The sequence below is a fragment of the Astatotilapia calliptera genome, chromosome 3 (assembly GCF_900246225.1).
Source record: "Astatotilapia calliptera chromosome 3, fAstCal1.2, whole genome shotgun sequence".
Lineage (NCBI taxonomy): Eukaryota > Metazoa > Chordata > Actinopteri > Cichliformes > Cichlidae > Astatotilapia > Astatotilapia calliptera.
The window spans coordinates 16,818,613-16,836,921 of NC_039304.1; the positions used below are offsets into that span (position 1 = coordinate 16,818,613).

Consider the following 18,309-nt stretch of genomic DNA (forward strand, 5'->3'; position numbering starts at 1 on the left):
TCCTCACGCGCATACTGCCATGAAAACAAGATGAATCTTATCTGAAAAAACAAGTCTTATCACTAGGTTTACATAAATATAAGATGCGTTGTGTCTTTTTAAGTGAAGTGGAATTTCAGACCACTTCAGATTTTATAAAAATCCAAAAGTTTTTGAGCTAAATTTTTTCCTACAATAGTTAAATAAACTTCCCAGTAGGGCACTAAAGACTAATTTTCAGAGGTGGGACCAAGTCATTGTTTTGCAAGTCTCAAGTAAGTCTCAAGTCTTTATCCTCAAGTCTCAAGTCAAGTCTCAAGTAATGTCAGGCAAGTCAGAGTCGAGTCTCAAGTCACTGGTGTAAAAGTCCGAGTCAAGTCACAAGTCTGAAACTTTGAATTTCAAGTCCTTTCGAGTTTTAAAAAAAAAAACAAAAAACGAAAAAATAATGTTGCAGTTATGCTAAATGTAAATATTAGACCATGTAATTTTAAAATCTGTGTTTTTCTCAACACATGACAAAATAGTGAACTTAGAAAATATACACAAATTGTGAAATTGCACCTCTTTAAAATGCAGCTCAATTAAACCTAGCTCCAAGAATAATTTTCACCGACAGTTCTGAGATAAGCTGCATGTTATTCTTGGATGCGGTTGTAGGACCAGCTTTAAAATCGCATGACAAAAATATCATACACATTAAAAAAAACTGTATCACCAACGTAGCCTGGACAACATTTGCTAGTTAGATGAAGTCAGCTATCTCATCGTAGCATATTTATATGCATATTTATAATCATACGGTTCTTGGAGTGAGTGCACACACTCATGAAGTTTAGTAACTTCCGGTCACTGCAACAAGCCCAGGTACAGTTTACCGCCGGATGGGTGCAGGACCTTGAAATGCACCGTGTAGAAAGTAAAGACCATCGTACGTATCATAAGTTTACCAGTCTCACAAATCGTCGTCATAAATACACATTCCTTAACCGTTTATTAATAGGACCTTTGAGCTCAACGGTAATTAATTAGTAGTGGAAATAATTTCTGGTAGCATCACAGAAATGTAGCAGTGACAATAATATTGTATGCTGTAATCGTACTGGGCAATTAGTGATACAAAAAACCTGTTTTATCCTGTGAATAAAAGTATATGTTTTTGTCAGTGTACCATAATAACAGAAGCGAAACGCAATATTGTGTCAGGACAATTCACTATTTATGCACAATAAATAAAGGAGCATAGCACGACAATTTCTGTTCAGCGCCAGACTTGCTTGTAACCTATATCACCAATTATGTTAAGAAAAATGACGTATTAACTACTAAAAAACACTGACCTTCGTGTAAATGCTTGGAGCAGACTAACCTGTGAGCTGGAGTGTTCTGGGACGTTATATTTGATCTTTGAATGGCTGCAATCCAGGCCATCCGTTGCGTCTTTGTTACTTCGGAAACATGGCTTGAACATATGGAACGCCAGGACTGCCATAATGAATTAATTAAATACACCATTAAATAATTAATTAAATGTGGCAATAATTAATTAAAATTGGAATTAATTAATTAAATAAATAGTTATGATATATGTAATTAATTAATTATTGACACATTTAATTAATTATTTATGTATTTCACATTTTAATTAATTATTGACACATTTAATTAATTAATTATTGACATATTTAATTAATTATTTATGTATTTCACATTTTAATTAATTATTGACACATTTAATTAATTATTGACACATTTAATTAATTATTGACACATTTAATTAATTATTTAATGATATATTTATTTATTTCATTTTGGCAGTCCTGACGCCTGGCTCTCATCATGAAATAATTTTATCTGTCAGCCTCACCCATCAAACTCAGGGGGCGGGGTTAACGCTGATCGAGTCAAAACCATTGCTTTGGCCTGGTGGCCATTGTTTCTAGCACACAACAACCGGCATGTGGAAGCTAACAGAACTGAGCTTTGAAAAACTAGTGATGGGCAGATGAAGCCCCATGAAGCACTGAAGCTTTTCATCCAATTGGTTCACCCCAACGCGAAGCTTCATGAAGCTTCATTTGCTCTAGCAGGACACCTACTGGACGTAAAAATAATAGCTGGCATGAATTTGAAGAGTGTGGCATTTTGCACACAGCCTGTAAATGTCAACAACAAAAGGAGTGTGTAAAACATGTATATTGTAGTGATGGCAGTATACTGTGTATATTTATGCTGGCAGTATGGAAAATGATTATTTGCGGCAAAGTTCGAACCGCTTCCTGAACCAGTCACGTGGTACAGCCGGGCAGCGAGGCTTCGGACGTCATCATTTTCAGCTCCTCCCATAAATGAAGCAAGCCTCGATACGCGCTTCGCGGAAACGCCCCCTCATTACTCGACACACGCTCCGAAGCCTCGATACAGAACGTCCCATCACTACGTTTTAATATTTTTTTAGCCGAGAATGTAGTGGTTTAATCTTCATGTGTCTGGTCGGTTTGTCAAGATACAGCCTCTTTGCAAAAGTGTTTCGATGATTTCGGAGATGTCTGCCCAGTCTCACGGCAAAGCGTGGGATAGACCCGCTCGCCTCGCAAGCAATCCCACCGACAAAGCGCAGGCCCCGGTACACAGCTGTAGTAACCCCCGCTGACTTCTTTTACTGAGGTTATATTTATCGGTGTTTTATTTCCTGATGTTCTTATGTGTCCTACGTGTTTCAGTCGCCAATTCTGAATTATAACTAACATTAAAAACATGTTGTGGTGGGGCGTGGTCTGCGGGGCCGTGCGGACGCACCTGCACGGCATCCGCAATCACGCCCGCCGTGTTAAAACACGGGGACTCAGGGGTTGGTGGTGGTGTGGTGTGATGTGAATCAAATAAAGTTGGCTCTGAACGTCGCTCTGTGGTCCCGCCGTGCCTTATTCATGCCACATTGGTGCCGAAACCCAGGAGGCGGCATGGCGGGTACCTACCAGAGCCAGGAAAGGAAAGAGCTGGCCGAGATGGTGGCCGAAATAGCGGCCACCCAGCGGAAGCAGGCGGCGGAGGTGCGTCGCCAACAGGAGGAGCTGCGGCAGGAGAGCGAACGCCACCTGGGGAAGATGGCAGAGCTGGCAGCGCTGCTCTGGGCCTGGGCGCCACCCCCACAAGTGTGTCTCGAGGACAGTGGAGGAGCCGTGTGGGTCACCTCGGCAGCCGGAGGTGGTGGACGAGCCACGCGGGGGTCCGAGCCTGCCGGAGGAGGAGGAGCAGCAGCCGGGTGAAGGGCTGCTCCTGCCGGGAGCGGTGGAGGAGCCGCTCCAATCGGAGGCCGAGGACGAGGCGGGCGAGGGTCTACACCTGCCGGAGGCAGAGGAGTCGCTCCACCCGGAGGGGGGCGAGGGGCGGTGCCTGCTGGGGGCGGAGGCGCAGTGCGGGGAGCCGCTCCAAACGGGAGTGGCGGAGGCGGTGGCGGAGCAGCTGTGCGGGGAGACGGAGGTCCCTGCTCCAGGGCAGCCTGTGCAGCCGGAGTTGGAGGCAGAGGAGCGGGACAGCCCCGCTAGGCCGGGGATCGGCGGGCTGGCTAGTCCAGCCTCGCTGCCACCAGTCGATTCTGCGCGCCTGGCGTCTGCCCAGCCGCCTGTGTGCAGGAGCACACGGCCATGCCGGTGGGGCCGTGTCCGCTTGCTACGCGGCCGACCTCCGGACCAGCTTCGCCGTTGCCGCTGGATGCGCGGGCGGCCACCAGAACGGACGCTTCCCCGTCGCTTGGTCGGGGGCTGGGGCGCCGATGTGTAGGGGCCGAGTCTCGCCCCAGTTCGCGGGGGGAGTAGGTTTGGCCGGATCACTCCCCGGCCTCAATCGGGCGATGGGGGTATGTGGTGGGGCGTGGTCTGCGGGGCCGTGCGGACGCACCTGCACGGCATCCGCAATCACGCCCGCCGTGTTAAAACACGGGGACTCAGGGGTTGGTGGTGGTGTGGTGTGATGTGAATCAAATAAAGTTGGCTCTGAACGTCGCTCTGTGGTCCCGCCGTGCCTTATTCATGCCACAATGTTTAAGGAGGAGAGAGAGCAAATCTGTTTAACATCTGATCTTTGGGTTTTTGTTCAGTAATCAGCGTGACCTGTGTATAAACACATAAAAGAGATAACGTTGGTGTTTCCGTCATGTAGTAACTGCTGGCTTTAACTGTACAAAGGTTGTTCGACACTATGAAACACATACAGACTTCATGATGTTCGGCTAATATTTTTATTGTGAATATTAATCATGCTGACCTCGCTCTGTACACCACGCAGCGAGGTCAGCATATCCACGATATCCTCAGCTCCATGAGTTTCCCAGCTGACTATCTAACTGCCAACTATTCCAGAGACGTGAAAATATACAGCATAAAGAAAAGTGTAAGAGACTCAGCAGCAGATTAGAATTACAGTTATACATTTAATAAATCACCAAATGAATCCAAGAAACGAGCAAACCTGTTCCGACAATTTGAATTTGTATTCCCTCAGCTGCAGACTCGCTGCTGTTTAAATGTTTGAAAAGGAAGATTAGATATAAACAAACGTCAAACATAGACTCAGTCTGCCTTCACATTTGATATGAGGCCAGCACGTATAGTGGCCTCAGCAGGCTATTACTGAAATACACGCGCTATATCTTAAACTATGATATAAATAGGGAGGTCCTATTAACATGTTTAGTTTTAAAGGACACCTTCCTGCCTTTAGTCTCATTCATGAGCAGTATTCGTTTTCTTCTAACATCCAGAAGTCTGCACGATGTGTTTCATAGTTTGTAACAAGCCTTTGACAGGTAAACATAACATGACCGAAAAAGCAAAAAAAAAAAAAAAAAAAAAAAGAGAGAGAGAGAGAGAGAGAGTGTTGACATAAGAAGAGAAAATTATCTCAATTATGGAGACAGACAAATGGTTCATTTATGTTTGATGTGTGTTTATTCCTCCTTAAATATCGTCGGTGAAGTTCGCCATGCACGTCAGATTTTCCTGCGCATTTTTATACCTCTGCCAACAGAGAGAGAAAAAAAATCACATTCTAACAGACAGCTGGTGCTTAGAATACAGTTGAATAACTATTAAAAAACAGATGATATTTAGATGATAGTTCAGTCTAACACATGTGCCAGTGAACCATTAAACGTCTGTGAAACTATGCAGTTATGAAACGTAACTTTAACCTCAGCCAAACCGATTTGCTCAGTTGTAAATAAAACAGCGAAGTAAACGTGACCCGACAGACAGAACCTGAGTGAATGAAGTCCAGCGTTTAACCACTGAGAGCTAAAACTCAGCTGAGGTTTGAAAGCTGTGTGCTGGTGATTGGACATCAGCCGCTGATGAAGCTGTTCGCCTATAAAGTGCTCTGTAAGGAAACGAGCTCCAGCAGCTCTGCGCTCGGGGAAAACACTATATTTACTTATCTTGTGCAGAAAAATGCGCTGACATTGCGTTATATCGAGCACCGGCTGCCCAGTTAAACTGTGACTATCACCAGGTAACGTAGGCGTGTTTCTTGAATTAGCAGCAGGTGTTAAACAGCTGACAGATGAGGAGGAGGATGCATGCAGGTAAACTGAGGGTCTGCTGAGCTGATCGCTGGTTTCGTGAGAAAAATGTCAGCTTGTTCTTTATGTTACAGAAGCACAGAGACACAAGACCAGGCGGAAAGAGACGATCGTTCGGTGAAAATGAGAATCTGCGAATGCAACATGTGGAACACGGAGAGTGGAATATGTAAACAAACCGGTTAATGTACCCCCTCGGTGCGCTCTGCATGCTAACTGTTAGCAGAGCTAGTGAAATCTCTGAAAACATCTGAGCACTTTTGCAAACATGTTCTATGTTGACAACCTGACCAGACATACGGCGCGACATTCGCGGCTAAAACACTGTTAAAAGTGTAGCTGGTGACAGAAAAACGGGGTATTTTAAAACTACACCACCACCATTGCTGCCTGTGATTTGATCTGCATTCTGGGATAACTGGCTGCCCCAAGTCTACACAAGCAATCGATTATCTAGGATCGACCTGTTTTGACTTACTTTGCACGGCAACCAATCAAATGTTAGAGAAGCTGCATGGGCAGCGTTAACCCCGCCCCCTGAGTTTGATGGGTGAGGCTGACAGATAAAATTATTTCATGACGAGAGCCAGGCGTCAGGACTGCCAAAATGAAATAAATAAATATATCATTAAATAATTAATTAAATGTGTCAATAATTAATTAAATGTGTCAATAATTAATTAAAATGTGAAATACATAAATAATTAATTAAATGTGTCAATAATTAATTAATTACATGTGTCATAACTATTTATTTAATTAATTAATTCCAATTTTAATTAATTATTGACACATTTAATTAATTATTTAATGGTGTATTTAATTAATTCATTATGGCAGTCCTGGCGTTCCATATGAACAATTTCTCTTCAACGACGTAATCCGATAACAACCGATCTCTTTACCCGTCGGCTTCCCGTGGCTGTCATGCGACCGGCTATTGCAGTTAATAATACAACGGCTTCTTGACATTTTTGTGTTTCTTTTTATCGCTATATAACTGATTTTAATTGAAAGCCTGCGTGCGCTAGTACCGCTTGCCACGAGTTCCCAGAATCCTTTGCGGTTCTACCCGTGAATGACGTCACATTTTCAATCTCTATATAATATGCATGTTAAATTTTATATTTGGGGTAAAATATCAAGTCTTTTCAAGTAAACCGGTTCAAGTCCAATTCAAGTCCCAAGTCATTGGTGTAAAAGTCCAAGTCAAGTCACAAGTCTTAGAACATTTTTTCAAGTCAAGTCTAAAGTCATAAAATTAATGACTCGAGTCTGACTCGAGTCCAAGTCATGTGACTCGAGTCCACACCTCTGCTAATTTTATTCTCCTGTCATTATCTAGATTAATATCCTTTCAGAGCTGCTTGTTGATGATGAGATTTTAAGAACCTGGAAGATGCACAACTTCAAGAAAGAAGCAAAAAAACAAACAAACCCCAAAACAAAATAGGTAATCCAGTGGCTTAGACTTGAAACCATGGGCTGTTAAGGACCAGAGATTCTCTATAGTGTGTTATCAACCAATCAGATGAGCCGGTAAAAGTATGTAGACAGTGTAGAGTGAAACAGGTTTAACGGTTATCTGCCTTGTAGGTGTTCAGGATACAGACACTAAAGGGAAGCAACAACAAGGTTCAAAAATTACAACTGACCAGATTTGATTTATTTCTGACTCACAGGCAAACTCACATAAATGACCTTAAATCCAAAAAGCTGATTCTGTTCATCTGCATCTGCATGTAGCTTTTTCAGTGGGAGAAACACTTCGTCACTCACCTGTCCACATTCCTTCCTGATTAAATAACTGTTAATTTTTATTTTATTTTAGGTTAAATATCAACTATTACCTGACAATGATGAGTGTTGAAGGATATTATTTGAGAACCATTCCTTTTGCAAAAGAAACAACACGATGAAAACACCTGAATACACATAATACTTTATTATTAGAAATTTATAGATAAAATGATAAAAGTAAAAGTATTTCTTCTGTTATAAGGATCAATTTAACTGCTGCAGATGGTTAAGACTGAGCTTTTTTTTTAACACACTATATTCTCTCTAGAATAATAGAGCACATCCAGAAAAAAATGTTTATGACATGGTAAGTTTTAAATCATCATTTTCAATCATACTTATGACATAGATATTTTTAATCTTTAATCTCTTAAGTGCTTGATAAAAATCATAAAAGCAAATTATTTCTGCTGCAGTAATTAACCTGCAGTGAGTCAGAGAGGTTTAAAACTTACTCTGTAGAACAAATAAAGTTATATTTCTCATGTTCTCTTTGACTGACCCACTGATACCGTCCTCCTCTTTCCATAGCTGCACACCTACCACACTCCTCAATCTTTCCATTATCAGCCCAGTTCTCGTAGCAGACTAGTTTGTCACTGATCCAGAACCACAGATCCATCACGCAGGTGTAGCGCAGTCCCACCCATATGTAGGGACTGCTGGCATTCTTGGCTCTCCTCTCCACCCATCTCTGTTGGTGAGGGTTAGTGATGGAGACCAGGTCAGTGTGGTACAGTCTGCAGTAATCCAAGGCTTCCTCCCAGGTCTTGTTTTCATTGATCAGAATCAATTTATCTGTCAGAAACAATCAAACTTCAGTTAAGTCTGGTTAACAGCAGCTTATGTTCCACTTTACCTTGAATACAGACAGTACACAATAAAACATTGTAGTTTTTCACTTCCTTTAGCTGTATACTTAATTATTGTAAGTGTGTACAGTGCATTTGGAAAGCATTCACAGTTCCACATTTTGTCCTGTTACAGTCTTATTCCAAAATAGATTAAATTTCTTGTTCACTTCAAAGTTCTGCACATGATACCCCAAAATGAAAAAGTGGGGAAAAGATTGTTGAAATTCCTGCAAATCAAAAGCAAAAATATGGCATGTACAGTATGTAAGTATTTACACTTTGTTGAAGTATCTTTGTCAACACTTGAAGCTTCAAGCCTTCCTGAGTATGATGCTACAAGCTTGGCATATCTATTTTAGGGCAGTTTCTCCCATTCATTGCACAACCTCTGAAGCTCCATCAGGTTGGATGGTGCACAGCCATTTTCAGATCTCTCCAGAGAATCAGGTTCAAACTTTGGCTCTTGCTGGTCACTTGAGGACCTTCACAGTGGTTCTGCAGCCACTTGTTTTTATCTTGGCCGTGTGCTTGGGGGCTTGTCCTGTATAAAATGAACCTAATGTGGATCTAATGTCCGGTGCACTCTGGAGCAGCTTATTCAAAAAGAATCAAATTTACCATCACTAGCTCACTCTACTAAACAGGCCTGATTGTTGGAGGGCTTCAGAAATGATTGTTCTTCTGGAAGATTCTCCTCTCTCCACAGAGCAATGCTGGAGCTCTGTCAGAGTGACCATCACTCCTTGACTAAGGCTTTTCTACCTCAAACTCTCTAACTGGCGAGGTGGCAGCTCTAGGAAAGTCCTGGTGGTTTCAAACTTCTTCCATTTACAGATCTCTGAGCTTATTGGGACCTTCAGTGCTGCAGAAATGTTTCTGTGCCTCTCAACACAAGCCTGTCTCAGAGCTCTACAGACAATTCCTTGGATCTTCTAATGATGCTCCTATTACAGGGAAAATAAATCAGATTAATCTTAGTAGAAACTCACCACCATAACAGAAGAAATAATTTTTTTTGTTGCATTCATCAGAGCTCCATTTTCTTGATCTGTTTAACAGAGTCACAGCACATTTCTTTTTGTTTTGTCCATCATTAAATGACTCCATATCCCAGTGCCTGAAAGAGAAATTACTTCCATCTGACCACCTCCAGGTGTCTCTGAACAGGCCGATCCACACATTCATCAGAGAGCTCTCGGACTTATTCAGGATCTTAAATTCTTGCCCATCCACCTGATCGAGTCCACTGGCCAGGTCAGTGTAGTGATCTCTGCAGTACTTCTGAGCCTTTGTCCAGGTTATCTTCTCCTCAATCAAATGAATCGATTTACCGTCTCGCTTCTTTTCTGTTAAGGAAAAACATCAAAACAAAACAAAATTTCCATCACCACAAACATTTTGAAGAAATACAGAAAGACACATAATTTGTATGATTCCTCAAACATGCTTTCTCTCCATTTCTCTTTCAGTTCAGTTATATTATCAAATCAGACTATTATCCACATATTCTCACCATCGTAGCAGATGAACGGCATCATTTGGTCACATCTGGCATGTGTCCAGTTTCCTCTTGTCTTCACACAGTTCTCATTTTGATTTTGATTATTTGGTTCAGAAGATCCCCATCTGGTTTCATGTTCAGTGTAGTTCACCCCTGGCAGAGACCAATGCCACATCCTGTTTTCTTTTCCTGGGTTGCTGAACAGTCCAATCCAGGCTTTACCTTCATACTCTTTGGATTCACGCAGTCTCGCCATGTCTGCCATGTCAAACACGCTGGCCAGGTCTGCATAATTCTCTCTGCAGTATTTCTGTGCTTCTTCCCAGGTTTTGTCTTCTCTAATAAAGTGGTACTCATACAGGTAACAGGTGGAGACGAAACACTGACCTAAAAGCAGTAAAATATTAGCAATAATGCTGCATTATCAAATCAAACTCACTGGTTCACAGATAAACAGTCTACAACACAAGTGAGACTCTGAGCTCAGTGACCTTGTCAATGAAAGACAAATGTGTGCAGATAAAACAAATAGATGAAAATCAAATGGAAAAACAAAGAAAAGACAGAAGAAGTAAGAAGACAAGACATTACAAAAAACACGGTAAGTTTGTAGGATTCAACAAAACACACACCAGGTAGAGAAATATCATCTCTATAGGGAAACTCAATCAGAATTTTCCACTTACCCATCAGAATCAGCAGAAAGAGACTCCACTGCATCTTTAATCTGCCGGATTAAATAAATATTTCATTAGATAATGAAATCATGTTTCATTTCATAGATGGTCTGGTTATAATCATCATTATAATCTGGGTGTACAGATTGGAAGTTCAGCTGGACCCAAATGCAGACACGAGCAGGCAGCCAGAGTTGAAATGTTTTACATCACTCATGTATACATCAAAACATAGAATTAGGCTTTATCACTGTTGTAAAAATACTCCATGCTGTACTAATACAGAGGTGTCTTATTGTTGAGGTCAGGAGCTGCCAGATCTGTTTTCTCTGGTAGTCTGCATGCATGAAAGAGTCTCTGCTTAACATAACTGATATTATATTAAGGCTGATTCTTCGGTTTAAAGGTGCTTTTCTTTTAAATCCAGTCTGCTGCATATCTTAGAAATTGATTTTGAAAATATATAAATATATATAAACATAAACAAACACAAAACATGCAATGAATTACAGATTTCAAACTTACATCTGGTTAGTCTTTTGGTCCTTTGTCTAATTTGGCCTCTTTCCTCGAAGGGTTCAAATAAACACTGAAATAAAAGCAAACACAGAGAGCTCATTATGCAAAGATCGGAATTTATATATTAAAATACTGCTGCTGCTTTCAGAAAGATAAAGACGAGGGAGTTTTTTACACGTATGAAAGCGGTATTCTGTTACGTGTTGTAGCTTATAGCTTTTTCCTCAATGATTGTAAAACTGTATAATTTTGTTGTTGTCTCTTGTTTTTGAACTGACTTCTCATCATATACTTTACCAATGAAAAAGCTGATGATGGTTTGGATCGTTTATATGCAGAAATATTGAAATTATGGAAATATTTATACTTGTATTGTGAGCTTGTTCTTTACCTGAGTGTTTTATCTTGATGTCACTTTACAATTTCCTTACTTTTGCATGTAAACACTGAAACACTGCTGATAAAATAAGACCTGAATCTGTGGATAATTAGCTTTTTATTACTTATTTTTCATTTAAATTCACTTTTGTTATTATTGGATGTCGTCACTTACAGTCCTATGTCTCTGAACTTTCCCACACACGTTGGAGAATATGACTGTTTTTCAATAACTATCATTAAGAGATTATCTTAATTTTCATATGAACACATTTTTCACTGTACATGTAACGTTATAAATCCTCCCAGTGTGGATCATATTTACATTTTGAATGCAAATTTCTCTGAAATGATTACAAGATAAACATGTGAGCAAATGAGCCATACGCTCAGAAAACTTCCCACGAACTCCAGTCGTCTGCAAAATGACCTCACATATGTATATTTTTTGAAAAGTGATCACAAGCATTTTCTTATTAGTTCCTCCTGTTCTTTAATAGTACTTGTTAAGCAGGTTGTAACCTATCTAGGGGAGCTATGCCTTAAACATCTCTGTCAGCTGACATACGAGTGGTAATTTTTTTCATTAAATGAATGAATTAAGGATAAAAACCATTAGAGGTTCATAATAAACTGACAATAAATGTAATGAAGGTGGGAATATGAGAGAGTGAAAGGATAAAAGAGAACGTATTTTTAGTGTTTTTGCTTTATATTCAGAAAAACAGACTAAAATATCTAAAAAATGGCAGAAATACAGACTGCCCATTTGTAATGCCTCAGGTAAACATCCTGAGGATCAAGGTGCAGTATATGAAAGGGAAAAGATACAGTGCAACTTGTTACGACATGTTGTGAAGTGAATTGGATTTTAAACCATGTGCTCACATAAGCACAGGAGCTGTATGCTGTGCATGCTGCTCTCTCAGACTGTTGCTGAAGGAAATACAGTGCTGTAAAAAGTGTTTTCTCCTTTCCTGATTTCTTAGTTTTGTGCATATTTGTTACATGTTTCAGATCATCAACCAAATGTTAATATTAGACAAAGACAACCTGATTTTTTGAAATTATGGTTTCATCTAAAGGGAGGAGGTTATCTAACAGTGTCCTACAGTGTTTTTTTTAGCATCAAGGGTGTCATAAAGTTTGTTGTTTCTCTTATTTAATGTAACTCCACCGCTATCAGCACTTTGTCAGTCATTTTATTTTTAAAAAAAGTCTCTTTCTGTTTGCGGTTAAAACAAACAAACAGTAAGAGCCCTGTGAGTGTTGAGATGTGCAGACAGCAGAGGGAGTCAAAGCCAAGTGAAAAACTTATCAGGGCTCAGAAAAGGCTTCAGGTGGGTTTCTTATTTTGCTCACGCACAGCTCCAGCTCTGCCAGTAAAGACCTTAAAATCCTGTTTTCGGCAGCAGTGTTATTCCTGAGCAATCTTTTCTTGTTTGAATGCATCAGTCTGGCTCTGCTTTTCCTCCCATGACAAGTAAAAGCATTAAAAACATTGCTCTGAAGCGCTGAATGTAGCAAAGAGGTTATAGAAGTTATTTAGCTATTATTTAAACTGAATGATATTATCTCTTTCAGAAACATTCCTTTGTTCTTCACCCAACTTATATGAACATTATGTTTTACTTCAGGGGTGTGACGCAACTTTTCAGCAAGGAAAAAACTCTTCCTGCACTCTTTAACGAGACAAACTGGAACGCATGAAAACACAGTGTACTGACTAACTCCTTCCAGGGTTAAAGAATAATAAAACTGTATTACATGTGTAGTTAAATATTTACTAATAGCTGACAATGACACATGTTGGAGGATTTATTTTAACAGCCATTCCTTTAGCAATCGAAGCAATAAAATACAACGAAAACAGCTGAATACACATAAAACTTTATTATTGGCAAGGTATACATAAAATCCTTAAAAGTAAAAGTGTCATCAGTGTTATATGGATCAATATTACTGCTGCAGATGGTTAAGACTGAGGTTTACTTTAAACAAATGATTATAACATGGCTATGAGGACCACTTATCTCTAAAAAGCGACTTTTAATCATCATACAAACACACTTGGATATAACTTAAATTAAACAGCAGGTTAAACATTTATCATAGATGTTAATCGTCTTGGTTGAAACTGGACATGATGTCAGTTCCTCCTCTCTGCTTTCATTGCTAATATGCTAACACCACATGCTGTGATTTTCTGTGTAAATAACACACACGAGACCCTAAAACAAAAACTGTAATCACCCTTTTCATATAGCTTTTGTAATGTTGGATACAGTCTCTTCTCCCCTAATCCATATTTTGGTTCTTAATATAAAACACAGGGGTGACTCACTGCAATATTATTATTGTTTTTTCATCTTTCTACATTCAGTGCTTGATAAAAATCATAAAAGCAAATTATTTCTGCTGCAGTAATTAACCTGCAGTGAGTCAGAGAGGTTTAAAACTTACTCTGTAGAACAAATAAAGTTATATTTCTCATGTTCTCTTTGACTGACCCACTGATACCGTCCTCCTCTTTCCATAGCTGCACACCTACCACACTCCTCAATCTTTCCATTATCAGCCCAGTTCTCGTAGCAGACTGCTTTGTCACTGATCCAGAACCACAGATCCAGCACGCAGGTGTAGCGCAGTCCCACCCATATGTAAGGACTGCTGGCATTCTTGGCTCTCCTCTCCACCCATCTCTGTTGGTGAGGGTTAGTGATGGAGACCAGGTCAGTGTGGTGCAGTCTGCAGTAATCCAAGGCTTCCTCCCAGGTCTTGTTTTCATTGATCAGAATCAATTTATCTGTCAGAAACAATCAAACTTCAGTTAAGTCTGGTTAACAGCAGCTTATGTTCCACTTTACCTTGAATACAGACAGTACACAATAAAACATTGTAGTTTTTCACTTCCTTTAGCTGTATACTTAATTATTGTAAGTGTGTACAGTGCATTTGGAAAGCATTCACAGTTCCACATTTTGTCCTGTTACAGTCTTATTCCAAAATAGATTAAATTTCTTGTTCACTTCAAAGTTCTGCACATGATACCCCAAAATGAAAAAGTGGGGAAAAGATTGTTGAAATTCCTGCAAATCAAAAGCAAAAATATGGCATGTACAGTATGTAAGTATTTACACTTTGTTGAAGTATCTTTGTCAACACTTGAAGCTTCAAGCCTTCCTGAGTATGATGCTACAAGCTTGGCATATCTATTTTAGGGCAGTTTCTCCCATTCATTGCACAACCTCTGAAGCTCCATCAGGTTGGATGGTGCACAGCCATTTTCAGATCTCTCCAGAGAATCAGGTTCAAACTTTGGCTCTTGCTGGTCACTTGAGGACCTTCACAGTGGTTCTGCAGCCACTTGTTTTTATCTTGGCCGTGTGCTTGGGGGCTTGTCCTGTATAAAATGAACCTAATGTGGATCTAATGTCCGGTGCACTCTGGAGCAGCTTATTCAAAAAGAATCAAATTTACCATCACTAGCTCACTCTACTAAACAGGCCTGATTGTTGGAGGGCTTCAGAAATGATTGTTCTTCTGGAAGATTCTCCTCTCTCCACAGAGCAATGCTGGAGCTCTGTCAGAGTGACCATCACTCCTTGACTAAGGCTTTTCTACCTCAAACTCTCTAACTGGCGAGGTGGCAGCTCTAGGAAAGTCCTGGTGGTTTCAAACTTCTTCCATTTACAGATCTCTGAGCTTATTGGGACCTTCAGTGCTGCAGAAATGTTTCTGTGCCTCTCAACACAAGCCTGTCTCAGAGCTCTACAGACAATTCCTTGGATCTTCTAATGATGCTCCTATTACAGGGAAAATAAATCAGATTAATCTTAGTAGAAACTCACCACCATAACAGAAGAAATAATTTTTTTTGTTGCATTCATCAGAGCTCCATTTTCTTGATCTGTTTAACAGAGTCGAAGCACATTTCTTTTTGTTTTGTCCATCATTAAATGACTCCATATCCCAGTGCCTGAAAGAGAAATTACTTCCATCTGACCACCTCCAGGTGTCTCTGAACAGGCCGATCCACACATTCATCAGAGAGCTCTCGGACTTATTCAGGATCTTAAATTCTTGCCCATCCACCTGATCGAGTCCACTGGCCAGGTCAGTGTAGTGATCTCTGCAGTACTTCTGAGCCTTTGTCCAGGTTATCTTCTCCTCAATCAAATGAATCGATTTACCGTCTCTCTTCTTTTCTGTTAAGGAAAAACATCAAAACAAAACAAAATTTCCATCACCACAAACATTTTGAAGAAATACAGAAAGACACATAATTTGTATGATTCCTCAAACATGCTTTCTCTCCATTTCTCTTTCAGTTCAGTTATATTATCAAATCAGACTATTATCCACATATTCTCACCATCGTAGCAGATGAACGGCATCATTTGGTCACATCTGGCATGTGTCCAGTTTCCTCTTGTCTTCACACAGTTCTCATTTTGATTTTGATCATCTGGTTCAGAAGCTCCCCATCTGGTTTCATGTTCAGTGTAGTTCACCCCTGGCAGAGACCAATGCCACATCCTGTTTTCTTTTCCTGGGTTGCTGAACAGTCCAATCCAGGCTTTACCTTCATACTCTTTGGATTCACGCAGTCTCGCCATGTCTGCCATGTCAAACACGCTGGCCAGGTCTGCATAATTCTCTCTGCAGTATTTCTGTGCTTCTTCCCAGGTTTTGTCTTCTCTAATAAAGTGGTACTCATACAGGTAACAGGTGGAGACGAAACACTGACCTAAAAGCAGTAAAATATTAGCAATAATGCTGCATTATCAAATCAAACTCACTGGTTCACAGATAAACAGTCTACAACACAAGTGAGACTCTGAGCTCAGTGACCTTGTCAATGAAAGACAAATGTGTGCAGATAAAACAAATAGATGAAAATCAAATGGAAAAACAAAGAAAAGACAGAAGAAGTAAGAAGACAAGACATTACAAAAAACACGGTAAGTTTGTAGGATTCAACAAAACACACACCAGGTAGAGAAATATCATCTCTATAGGGAAACTCAATCAGAATTTTCCACTTACCCATCAGAATCAGCAGAAAGAGACTCCACTGCATCTTTAATCTGCCGGATTAAATAAATATTTCATTAGATAATGAAATCATGTTTCATTTCATAGATGGTCTGGTTATATCATCATTATAATCTGGGTGTACAGATTGGAAGTTCAGCTGGACCCAAATGCAGACACGAGCAGGCAGCCAGAGTTGAAATGTTTTACATCACTCATGTATACATCAAACATAGAATTAGGCTTTATCACTGTTGTAAAAATACTCCATGCTGTACTAATACAGAGGTGTCTTATTGTTGAGGTCAGGAGCTGCCAGATCTGTTTTCTCTGGTAGTCTGCATGCATGAAAGAGTCTCTGGCTTAACATAACTGATATTATATTAAGGCTGATTCTTCGGTTTAAAGGTGCTTTTCTTTTAAATCCAGTCTGCTGCATATCTTAGAAATTGATTTTGAAAATATATAAATATATATAAACATAAACAAACACAAAACATGCAATGAAATTACAGATTTCAAACTTACATCTGGTTAGTCTTTTGGTCCTTGTCTAATTTGGCCTCTTTCCTCGAAGGGTTCAAATAAACACTGAAATAAAAGCAAACACAGAGGAGCTCATTATGCAAAGATCGGAATTTATATATTAAAATACTGCTGCTGCTTTCAGAAAGATAAAGACGAGGGAGTTTTTTACACGTATGAAGCGGTATTCTGTTACGTGTTGTAGCTTATAGCTTTTTCCTCAATGATTGTAAAACTGTATAATTTTGTTGTTGTCTCTTGTTTTTGAACTGACTTCTTCATCATATACTTTTACCAATGAAAAAGCTGATGATGGTTTGGATCGTTTATATGCAGAAATATTGAAATTATGGAAATATTTATACTTGTATTGTGAGCTTGTTCTTTACCTGAGTGTTTTATCTTGATGTCACTTTACAATTTCCTTACTTTTGCATGTAAACACTGAACACTGCTGATAAATAAGACCTGAATCTGTGGATAATTAGCTTTTATTACTTATTTTTCATTTAAATTCACTTTTGTTATTATTGGATGTCGTCACTTACAGTCCTATGTCTCTGAACTTTCCCACACACGTTGGAGAATATGACTGTTTTTCAATAACTATCATTAACGAGATTATCTTAATTTTCATATGAACACATTTTTCACTGTACATGTAACGTTATAAAATCCTCCCAGTGTGGATCATATTTACATTTTGATATGCAAATTTCTCTGAAATGATTACAAGATAAACATGTGAGCAAATGAGCCATACGCTCAGAAAACTTCCCACGAACTCCAGTCGTCTGCAAAATGACCCTCACATATGTATATTTTTTGAAAAGTGATCACAAGCATTTTCTTATTAGTTCCTCCTGTTCTTAATAGTACTTGGTAGCAGGTTGTAACCTATCTAGGGGAGCTATGCCTTAAACATCTTCTGTCAGCTGACATACGAGTTGGTAATTTTTTTCATTAAATGAATGAATTAAGGATGATAAAAACCATTAGAGGTTCATAATAAACTGACAATAAATGTAATGAAGGTGGGAATATGAGAGAGTGAAAGGATAAAAGAGAACGTATTTTTAGTGTTTTTTATATTCAGAAAACAGACTAAAATATCTAAAAATGGCAGAAATACAGACTGCCCATTTGTAATGCCTCAGGTAAACATCCTGAGGATCAAGGTGCAGTATATGAAAGGGAAAAGATACAGTGCAACTTGTTACGACATGTTGTGAATGAATTGGATTTAAACCATGTGCTCACATAAGCACAGGAGCTGTATGCTGTGCATGCTGCTCTCTCAGACTGTTGCTGAAAAAACAGTGCTGTAAAAAGTTTTCCCTTTCCTGATTCTTAGTTTTGTGATTTGTTACATGTTTCAGATCATCAACCAAATGTAATATTAGACAAAGAACAACCTGATTTTTTGAAATTATGGTTTCATCTAAGGGAGGAGGTTATCTA

General features: G+C 39.5%; 2 protein-coding genes across 2 annotated transcripts; both read right to left on the minus strand.

Moving 5' to 3' along the window:
- Nucleotides 1–7,739: 7,739 nt before the first annotated feature.
- LOC113012447 (putative C-type lectin domain family 20 member A) lies at nucleotides 7,740–10,958 on the minus strand. Its single transcript, XM_026152666.1, has 5 exons — nucleotides 10,915–10,958; nucleotides 10,399–10,439; nucleotides 9,725–10,099; nucleotides 9,201–9,557; nucleotides 7,740–8,155 (listed from the first exon to the last, which is right to left on the minus strand). Exons 2-5 carry the CDS (start codon nucleotides 10,430–10,432, stop codon nucleotides 7,809–7,811), a joined length of 1,113 nt encoding a protein of 370 aa, XP_026008451.1. The 5' UTR covers nucleotides 10,433–10,439; nucleotides 10,915–10,958; the 3' UTR covers nucleotides 7,740–7,808.
- A 2,268-nt stretch (nucleotides 10,959–13,226) lies between these two features.
- On the minus strand, nucleotides 13,227–16,862 carry LOC113012451 (C-type mannose receptor 2-like). Its single transcript, XM_026152680.1, has 5 exons — nucleotides 16,852–16,862; nucleotides 16,336–16,376; nucleotides 15,662–16,036; nucleotides 15,138–15,494; nucleotides 13,227–14,092 (listed from the first exon to the last, which is right to left on the minus strand). Exons 2-5 carry the CDS (start codon nucleotides 16,367–16,369, stop codon nucleotides 13,746–13,748), a joined length of 1,113 nt encoding a protein of 370 aa, XP_026008465.1. The 5' UTR covers nucleotides 16,370–16,376; nucleotides 16,852–16,862; the 3' UTR covers nucleotides 13,227–13,745.
- Between the last annotated feature and the right edge of the window lie 1,447 nt (nucleotides 16,863–18,309).